Raw genomic sequence first — 11,269 nt, 5'->3', positions numbered from 1 at the left:
TTTCCATATTTCAAATGTACTGGAAATATTACACATTCAATTCCACATTAACAAATTTGATCAAGTCTGTATTATTCTTTTACATGAAGCAAAGAAAAGGAATATTAATCTGTTCAAAAACATAGCCGTGTCAATATTTTTCGCTTCACACTCAAACCAAACTAATATTTAGTTGCATAACCATTGTTTTTGATAAGTGCTGCAGATCTGCCTTGCATCGAGTCAACCAACTTCTGGCACCTATACACAGGTATTTCAGCCAAGGGTGAATGAACTACATTCTACAGTTCCTATGAATTTATGGGTTTTGCCTCAGAAACTCCATTTTTAATGTCACCCCACAAGTTTTCAGTGGGGTTGAGGCCAGGGGATTGAGCTGGCCACTCCATTACCTCAATCCGTTTTGTCTGGAACCAAGATGTTACTTGCTTACTTGTGTGTTTGGGATCGTTGTCTTGTTGAAACACCCATTTCAGGGGCATTTCCTCTTTGGCACATGGCAACATCATCTCAAGTATTTTGATGTATTCAGACTGATCCATGATCCTTGGTAGACGATAAATAGGTCCAACACCGTAGTCTGAAAGGCATCCCCATACCATGGTTTTTGCTCCACCATGCTTCACTGTCTTCACAGTGTACTGTGGAATGAATTCAGTACCCAGGGGTCATCTGATATATCGTTGATGACCACTAAACCCGAAAAGAACAATTTTACTCTCATCAGTCCACAGGATATTATGCCATTTCTCTTTGGGCCGATTGATGTGGTTCTTGGCAAATTTTAACAGATTCTGCACATGCTGTTTATTCAACAATGGTGCTTTATGTGGGCTTCTTGCTGATAGCTTAGCTTCGATCAAACATCTTCTGACTGTAACAGTACTTACAGATCATTTTTTATCTTTTTGGAGGTGATAATTGGCTGAATCTTTGCCATTCTGACTATTCTTTGGCTCGTTTTCTTCCACGGTTTGGGTTTTTGCTGCCATTTTAAAGCATTTGAGCTCATTTTAGGTGAACATCCCATAATTTGCTGCACTTCTTTATACATCCGCTCTCCAACCAACTTTTTTTATTCAAATTACGTTGGTCCTCTGAACAATGGCCCATTTTACTTAGCAATTCAGAAGGAAATATATTTTATAACAATGCGTATATTTTATAACATTTGCTTCCCTTCTTCCTTAATAAAGGACCATTATAGACATTGTTTTTTCACAGAATGAATGAATTCTCTCATTACACTCCACACTGCTATTATTTCGAACACGCCCCTTTCAACAAATGAGTCAATTCCTCAGAACAAGCAGTGTGCATGTCATGACACTTGGGTATTTTTTTTTTTTTAAATCACACAACTACATCTACAAGTAAATTATTTGCCATGCAGAGATATCACTCCTACTAATAACAGTGGTTCATTAGGTTACTGATGTTGTACTGCTTTTTTTTTTTTGAACACAACTGTACGGTATGCCATGTTAAGTACAGTGGAAAATCTACAGAAAGCGGTTTTCCTCCAGAGGCATTTGGAACCTCATTACGTTACATGACATCATGGACTCCCTGAAATACCAGAAGATTTTTAATGAAAATCTAGCCACATCTGCCAAAAAGCTAGCTATTTTGTGCAGGACAAAGGCCCAGGAACATGCATCCAGTTCCACAGGAAAAATGGTAACGAACACAGAAGCAGAATCTTTTGACATAGCAATTGCAGTCCTTAAAACCAACTGAAAACCTGTAGGGTGAGCAGAAAAGGAGAGTCCAGCATCCTGGTCACCTATTTGCTCTGTATTCTTCAGTCTTATAAATCATTATAGAAGACTTGGTGTTATGTTGATGGATGGAGGTTGTACAAAATGCAGGGTGCCAATAACTTTAACACATGGCTTTGTTTAAAAAAAAATTATATATATTCATTCTACTCACATTCACTGGATATGAGCAATCATGCACTCTGATTGGCTACTCTACTACTAGGATATCAGCTCATTACATATGCATGTGTGTTCTTAAGGTACATTTACTTCAATTAAAGGTTAGATTTTTCACATTTTCAGTGTGAGATTAATTTGAAGAACCACAAAGACAAATTTTCATAACTTTTTTTTTAACCCATCTTTATGAAATGCTGCCATTAATTCTGGAGCTGATGGTGTATTAAAACTGCTCCTGTAGCTAGAAGTGAAAGGACACTAATGCAGTCTTGCTAATGACCTTATTTACACAACACTGACCATCACATTTCATGTTTTATTATCAATATTAAGGCTTATCTGATTAACTGTTAAGGCACTAATGAGGTACATAAATACTGTATTATTTCTGAAAGGCTAATGGAATGCATTTCCTCTTCAGAGGACAGAGTAATGCTTTTCTGGTTTCACGGATATGCATTAAAGTTGCCTTTATATTACACTGAAGGACTTTGGTGCTGCTTCAGGGAAAAGGTGTTTTACATAACATTTGAGATATGCACACTGATTTAGATACTTCTGAACACAATCACGTTACACATCTGACAGTTCAGAAAAAAAGCGATAAGGGAACACTTTCAAATGACAAATCGGTATAAAAACAAGACCTTCAAACACCAGGTACAACATATAGTATTGTTTTAATAATGACCATGATCAAATCTAAGAACGTGATAGATAGTGACCTTCCATACAATGCATATTCATTTCAGGGGTGACTAAAATGTTTGCCTTGTAATTTTTTTTTTTTAGTATTTCATATATTCTCATAAATCATTTATTATATGATTATATAAATCTCAATTCCTCACATGATAGACTCCCTCTTTCACACACAAACACGCACACAACAGCAAGCAGGTCCTAAAAAAAAATAATAATAATAATTAAAAAAAATAATCACGCACAGAAACCGTATACTCTTTTTTGTTTCTTTTTTCTACTTTTTAACAGTAAATCAGTAACATTAATTTTTCAGGTTACACATTTGAGGCGTTCTCAGTTATTATATGCTCCTACATTAAAGCTTAGCATTATACTCAGGATGAGGGGAAGAAAAAGTTTAATAAACTGAATTCTGTTAAGAAAGGATGAGAAACAAAACATTGTGGAAGTGATGCACCTAAACTGATTTCAGTAAGCAGTGAATGCTACATTTCTCTTAAATTGGCTTGAGCAAAGAAACAACAACCTCTGCTGGACATCAGTGGAACAGTACAGTTAGAATGCTGCTTTTAAACCATAAGCAGAGTAAAACAAATCATAGCACTTGGCTCAGAACCATAACAGACAATAGTTTTCCTCTTCACTTCAGCCAGTGATGATGTTGACTTCCCTTGGGTTGAGGGTGCATGGGACGTCTTTTCCCTGATTATGCTGTTGAGGTATAGTACAGCAATTATTTAACGGTTTGATGACAAAATAGCTTTAAAATGTTAAGGCTCCGAGCATGAAAAGTAAATGAAAAGCAAAGTTTTGTGACCAATATGACTTACTACAAAAAAAAAAAAAAGAAGTTATAAGCTGAGTGTTACATAATTCAAAAATATATTGTTTTCTTTTACAGCAACATTTTCATTAGGTATCAAGACATTTCTCTGTCCCTTATATGCAGTGGCACATGTACTCCTCAGTCAACCCCCTTTCAAATCCCTATGACCAACAACAAAGATGCACATCTCCATTGTACAAAATTCAACTGGCCAAGTACAGTGACTGATGTTGGGGAGTGCACCCAGATTAGTCTTGTCCTCAACTTTACCAACCACCATTTCAAAACATTCTCACAAAAACGCATCAGGGGCTTTTAACAGTCACTGACTCACTTTGACACTCTCAGCCAGTGCCGGGTACAGTGTAAAAAAATAAAAATAAATAAAATAATAAAAGGGGGGGGGGGGGGGGGGGGGAGAGAGAGAGAGAGAATGTGCAGATAACTGTTGGCCAAAGTCAGGTATGTCAAGAAGGAAGGAGGTGTGTGGAAACAAAACCAAATGACGAGAGACAAAGATGAGCACGGTGCCATTGATAGGTGCTAATTTATTTCATCTCCAACGGAGCTGGAACTGGAACCAGGAGGGCAGAGGCTTGAGTTTGATGCTGGCCCAAGTCCCCAGAATTAAATAGAGCAAACTTAAACAACTGTTTATTTTTCTTTGTTGTTTTTTTTTTTTAATTTCTTCTTGTGTCCTGCTTTTAAATTTCATTTTCAAATGGTCAGTCCTAAAACAGTTGAAGAAGCTATTGGGGTGCAGTCTTCTATTGTTTACTTCGATTTTGGCGTTCCTGGAAGAAGGAAAAAAAAAAAAAAGATGGAAGGTGTTCAAAGGTGATGGCATCCATACGTTTCATCAGATCATGGCCCTTGCACTGTATGACCAATACAAGATATCCATATTCCACCAACGAAGGTCAACACTCCCCCTACATCCCCCAATTTAAGCTGTTTACCTGATCCAGACGTGATCGATTCTGGGACGAAGTGGGCTCGTAGTTCTGTCAAAATAAATAAAATAAAATTAAATAAATAAAAAGTGTGAATAGCATGAATGACACAATGTGTCCCAGAAGAGAGGAAAAAGTATTTAATCTTTTGTAAATAGCTCAACTTAACGTGACAGCAATTGCAACTGAAACAATAAAACGTTAAAAGATATAGGCTTAGGGTTACACAGTTCATTTTGACATTCACTTTATACACATACAAATATATACACACATGGATGCGATGCAAGCAGCATTGTTAGACACATCAGCAGACTAATTGTGCATCAGGAGGGGCAGGTCAGGGCTAAAACAACCCTGGTGGGCAAGTTCCATTTTGAGCTGTAATTATTACAGATTTTACACCAACTATTCTGGGAGGCATATTCGTCTCTACCGGTCATTGCTCTGATTGCGCCACATCTCATATCATGCACTCAGTATTTACTGATCTACAGGAGCCAAATGATTACCTGGTGGAATGCATTTTTAAGTGGGTTCTTATGAGGTGTGTTAAATTCATACACTGTTTTATAAGAAATTGCTTTTAATAAATAAATAAAAATAAATAAATGCTGGCATACCAACACAGCTCTAGATTGTGGAGTTTGCTTGCTATCCTACCGTTTATGTTCATAATCACAGGAAGAAGGGGTGCTGCAGCACACAAATTTATTTACCCAAGATAAGCCATTAATGAAGGCAACAATTTGCTATAATATCTGTTTGCAGAGCCACAATTTTACACCCTGCAGTTTTACACCAGCAGTTTCTGGTTCGCAGACCTTTTGGATATCCGTTTTTCATATCCAGGTTGGCAATGAGCGAGTTGCATGGTTAATTTGTTCAGTCTCTTTCTGTAATGCACCGTGCCTTGGAACGTGGGTAATTTGTTTATACATATTTCATGAAAAAGAAGTCTTCACAGAGAGGGGCCGAAAAGATTAAAAAGTGCAACTTCCAATTTATACAAAAGACAAATTTTGGCCGAGTTATTTGCTCATTAACAACCTAGAAAGGAAAAGCGAATATCCAGACGGTATAAGGCCACTGTAACACATTATTTACTGCTGCCATGGTGTTCAACACCACGGACAACATACAAACATTCCAGAAAAGTCAAGCCACACCGCTATATTTTTAATCAAATGTTGTAAGTTAAGCATCGATATACACACTTGTAACATCAATCCTGCCAGGCCCAATTCTGCCCAGTTAAGATGCACCCACACTTTTTTTCAGCACCCCTTTGTCAGAAAATGTTCCTGTGGCGAGGTTTACATTAGTACTGCATGAGGCTGCATCAGTGTTGGCCACAGCAAAACAAGCAGATTGTTTTATTGACAAACTTTTCATGACCACTTAGCTAGAACAGAATATACTACTGAAGTCATTGGGAAACAGAGACTCATGTAGCTTTGCATTATTTTCCAATATGTTCGTTTGCTCCAATGCACCTAAATGTAAACAAATAAGTAACAGAAACGCCAGTGAGCAAGGACATGAATTTTTAAGCAATTAAATTCACTTTGCGAGGAGTTCATTTTTAACATGAATTCAAACTAGGCCTGGGTAATAAAATGGTTATATGTACTGTCAATAGACACTTAAATAGCAATAAGAAATTTAACCCCACGCCCCCCACACACAGTCCTTAAAAAAATAAAAAAATAAAAAAATAAAAAATAAAATTTTATATATATATATATATATATATATATATATATATATATATATACACACACACATACACACACGGAGACCTGGCGACTTGTCCAGGGTGTACCCCGCCTTTCGCTGGGATAGGCTCCAGCTTGCCTGCGACCCTGTAGAACAGGATAAAGGGGCTAGAGATAATGAGATGAGATAAATATACAGTGGTGCTTGAAAGTTTGTGAACCCTTTAGAATTTTCTATATTTCTGCATAAATATGGCCTAAAACATCAGATTTTCACACAAGTCCTAAAAGTAGATAAAGAGAACCCACTTAAACAAATTAGACAAAAATTATTATACTTGGTCATTTATTTATTGAGGAAAATGACCCAATATTACATATCTGTGAGTGGCAAAAGTATGTGAACCCCTAGGATTAGCAGTTCATTTGAAGGTGGAATTAGAGTCAGGTGTTTTCAATCAATGGGATGACAATCAGGTGCGAGTGGGCACCCTGTTTTATTTAAAGAACAGGGATCTATCAAAGTCTGATCTTCACAACACATGTTTGTGGAAGTGTATCATGGCACGAACAAAGGAGATTACTGAGGACCTCAGAAAAAGCGTTGTTGATGCTCATCAGGCTGGAAAAGGTTACAAAACCATCTGTAAAGAGTTTGGACTCCACCAATCCACAGTCAGACAGATTGTGTACAAATGGAGGAAATTCAAGACCATTGTTACCCTCCCCAGGAGTGGTCGACCAACAAAGATCACTCCAAGAGCAAGGTGTGTAATAGTCGTTGAGGTCACAAAGGAACCCACGGTAACTTCTAAGCAACTGAAGGCCTCTCTCACATTGGCTAATGTTCATGAGTCCACCATCAGGAGAACACAACAACAAATGGTGTGCATAGCAGGGTTGCAAGAAAAAAGCCACTGCTCTCCAAAAAGAACATTGCTGCTCATCTGCAGTTTGCGAAAGATCACGTGGACAAGCCAGAAGGCCATTGGAAAAATGTTTTGTGGATGGATGAGACCAAAATAGAACTTTTTGGTTTAAATGAGAAGCGTTATGTTTGGAGAAAGGAAAACACTGCATTCCAGCATCAGAACTTTATCTCATCTGTGAAACATGGTGGTGGTAGTATCATGGTTTGGGCCTGTTTTGCTGCATCTGGGCCAGGATGGCTTGCCATCATTGATGGAACAATGAATTCTGAATTATACCAGTGAATTCTAAAGGAAAATGTCAGGACATCTGTCCATGAACTGAGGTGGTGTTTACATTAGACCGTATCCGTCTCGTTTTCTTCGCGGATGCACTGTCCGTGCACATTAAAACGCCGGGAAACGACTCCACAGGCGGAACAACTTGAATCCGCCAGGGCCCACGTATTCTACCCATTACGTATCTGATCCAGTGCTGTGTAAACATTGAGGAACGAGGATACGCTGTGCTGAGCTCTAGCTGACGTCGTCATTGGACAACGTCACTGTGACATCCACCTTCCTGATTCACTGGCGTTGGTCATGAATATAATGCTATGCTTTGTCATTCTTAATGTTGTTCATGGTAAGATGCAAATACTGCCCATTGTGTAGTTATGATTGTCTTTAGGCTTGCCATCCTTCTACTTGCAAGTGGTGAGTGACTTGCGCATGCCCGATATGCACTGGGATCTCACACACAGCGGCTCAGTCCCGAATCACTGCTCGTGCGCTTCACTCGCGCGCTCTGTGAGCTGCGCAGGGCCGGAGTGGGCACCCTCCAGAGGGCACTCGCTGTTCAGGGCGGAGTGATTTGGAGCGCAGGATGCCTGCGGAGCCGAGCCGCTGAGGAGGAATTTACACATTACACATTTCAACTTGCATGCCGTCTAATTAGTCATGTGATTAGCGTATCCGTGTATTGGCGTTGCTCTGTGCACGCGAATCGTGTATTGGCGTTGCTGTGTGCACGCAAATCGTTTTAAAAACATTAATCTGATGATCCGCTGATACGGTCTAATGTAAACACCACCTGAATCTCAAGAGAAGGTGGGTCATGCAGCAAGACAACGACCCTAAGCACACAAGTCGTTCTACCAAAGAATGGTTAAAGAAGAATAATGTTTTGGAATGGCCAAGTCAAAGTCCTGACCTTAATCCAATTGAAATGTTGTGGAAGGACCTGAAGCGAGCAGTTCATGTGAGGAAACCCACCAACATCCCAGAGTTGAAGCTGTTCTGTATGGAGGAATGGGCTAAAATTCCTCCAAGCCGGTGTGCAGGACTGATCAACAGTTACCGGAAACATTTAGATGCAGTTATTGCTGCACAAGGGGGTCACACCAGATACTGAAAGCAAAGGCTCACATACTTTTGCCACTCACAGATGTGTAATATTGGATCATTTTCCTCAATAAATAAATGACCAAGTATAATATATTTGTCTTATTTGTTTAACTGGGTTTTCTTTATCTACTTTTAGGACTTGTGTGAAAATCTGACGTTTTAGGTCATATTTATGCAGAAATATAGAAAATTCTAAAGGGTTCACAAACTTTCAAGCACCACTGTAAATATTACATAGTGGCACAAAGATATGAAGTTTATCTTCGAGTGGTGAATGCATATCTCATGAGTGAGCAAAGTGAACGCGTGATTTTTTTTCAACATGATAAACTGCATGTCTTCAAGCCAACGTGTGACAGACACATTCACAAACAAAAAGTAACCAAATTTATCAAAACAATTCATCGATTTCCTCATGAGTGACACACAGTGATTTATGTCATGGTTTTAGATCTCCATGTCTTGGATGTAGCTCGTATGAAAAATACACGTGGCGTATTTCCCCAGTAAAACACTCATGTCTATTGTGCACATGCACACACATTTGTGAATGTGTATATAATAAAAATATCACACATTGGCTTGAAGCTACGAAGTTTATCTTCTGAAAAACTAGCATTTTTCATACAAAATATATCCTGGATCTGAGTGACATTTCCCGATATCTTCACTCTGATGACGTCACTCCCAGTGTTTTCCCACTGACTTGACGCAGGTTGCCAAAATGGTGAAATTAAAATCCTTCTGATTAACTTGCATTTTTTGTGGATGTCTCCATATCCTATAAAGAACATTACATGGTGGTGCAAATATATGAAGTTTATCTACTTGTGCTGCAAATATTTTCACTCATTTGTGTTGCTCATTCGAATATAAACTTCATATCGTCGCGCAACCATGTAATACTACATTATATTTTTTATATTATAAACATACGTGTTTTATATATATAAAATAAAACAATTATTCCACAAAATCGAGTCTTACATGAGCCGACAGCTATAAGCCATGCACGACGAGATTGAGTGGAATAACTTATGTCCACATTCACTGGATTTTGAGAAAGAGCGTTTTTATCTTTTGCAAATTTGATAAATAAAAACTTTATACAAAATGTTCAGCAAAATCATTTCCACTTAGTGGACACATGGCAAATTGTATACGTGTTGTAAAATATTCAAATTTGATAAGATTTACATCAGACATTTATTTAATTCTTCCTCAGACATTTTAGTTCTGTAATTTTCAAATTTCTTTGAGCTTTTGAGCCAGTCTAAAAAAAAAAATATTTAATTTTAAATGCTTAAAGATGAGGAATGTAAACAAACCAGCGAAATTACAGTTGCAATTTGTGAAAAATGCAATAATAAAAGTTTCTTTGAAAAAAGTTCTTACCATCAAATACTTTCATTCCGTATTTTGTTGCTTTTTTGGGGGTTTTGTTTGTGAGCAGAATTTTTATTTCGTCCTCTGTTGGTTCAGCAAAATGCGCCGCCGTTTTGTTTTTCTCTACTTGTGGTATATGAGCTGATAGCCTGTAAGTAGAGTAGCCAATCAGACCACACAATTGCTCATTCAGTGAATGTGGAGATATATAAATAAAAAATGCTGAGTGAGAAAACCTGCTTCACTCGCATGCAATTCATGTATGCTCTTGATTAGCAACCAAAGAATTCAGAAAACTTGTGTTTACAATTACTTTTTTTTGCCTGAAAGAAGGAAAAACAAACAAAAATAAATTATTACTGTTATTATTTATCTACTGGTCACAGAATGTTCTCACTCTTCATACTTGTTTGTTCAAATGGGTCACCAAATATACAGGGTTAGTCAAAATTATGTTAAAATTTAAATGGTAGAAACCACTTATGCACAAAACATACATGTGCAAGATTTACAGGACGGTTTCAACCTGTTCGCCATCGTATTCAACACACAAGCAAGCAACAGTACCATTTAATCTGTCACTCATGGTGTATGTCTATCTGCAGGAGAAAAATAATCCATTAGTGTTAACATAATTTTGACTAACCCTGTACTTTGGTAGTTGTTTATATTCCTGGGCAGTGCCTCCGCCAAGTCAAGTTGTTATTAAAACTAAGGCATTTAAATTCAAAATAAAAGTGAATTCACCCTTTCCCTTGGTAATTATTAAAAACACATCATTAGAAAATTATCAATATAGTTATCAATATCAACTGAAACATTTTATCATAAAATTCAGCCATATCATCCAGCCACAATTCAAACCAAAAGGAGACAAATGGCAGTGACCATGCACTAAATTTTATACAAATAAATATATATATTTATTTATTATTATTTATTTTTTTTTGGGGGGGGGGGGGGGGAGGCTAAAACCCCGTTCACATTTTTGATACAGTCCTTTCACAAATCACTGCCAAAGGCAGGGACCTACATACACTGACCAAAAGTATGTGGACACCTCTTCTTGTTACAGTTCAGGAGTCTCAGCCACACTCACTGCTAACAAGTGCTTTTTATTAAAAAAAAAAAGGGGGAAAAAAAAAAAGCATACAGCCATGCAAGCTTCACAGACAAATACTGGCAGTAGAATGGGTCATACTGAAGAGCTCAGTGACTTTAAATGTGGCAGTCAGTTCATGAAATTTCTGCCTTGCTAGATCTGCCCCATTACTGTGAAATGGAAATGTCTATGTGCAACAACAGCTGAGCCATAAAGCAGCAGACCATGCAAGCTCACAGAGCAGGGCCACAAAGTGTTACATGCTACATATGTCAGCAATCACCTATTCCCTGTTGAAACGTTTAATAGGAGTTCCAAACT

General features: G+C 37.8%; 1 protein-coding gene across 1 annotated transcript in view; it reads right to left on the bottom strand.

The window, feature by feature from the left end:
* Positions 1-2,604: 2,604 nt before the first annotated feature.
* Positions 2,605-11,269, bottom strand: part of ythdf1 (YTH N6-methyladenosine RNA binding protein F1) — a 32,736-nt gene continuing 24,071 nt past the window's right edge. The window contains exons 5-6 of the mRNA XM_060931948.1: positions 4,434-4,478; positions 2,605-4,268 (exon numbers count right to left, since the gene is read on the bottom strand). Of these exons, the coding sequence (XP_060787931.1) occupies positions 4,242-4,268; positions 4,434-4,478 (72 nt within the window). The 3' untranslated portion in view covers positions 2,605-4,241. The remainder of the gene's footprint in view (positions 4,269-4,433; positions 4,479-11,269) is intronic.

Source organism: Neoarius graeffei, chromosome 10 (genome assembly GCF_027579695.1).
Source record: "Neoarius graeffei isolate fNeoGra1 chromosome 10, fNeoGra1.pri, whole genome shotgun sequence".
NCBI classification, from domain to species: domain Eukaryota; kingdom Metazoa; phylum Chordata; class Actinopteri; order Siluriformes; family Ariidae; genus Neoarius; species Neoarius graeffei.
The sequence above is the reverse complement of the archived record's forward strand: the minus strand, read 5'-3'. Positions and strand labels throughout refer to the sequence as shown.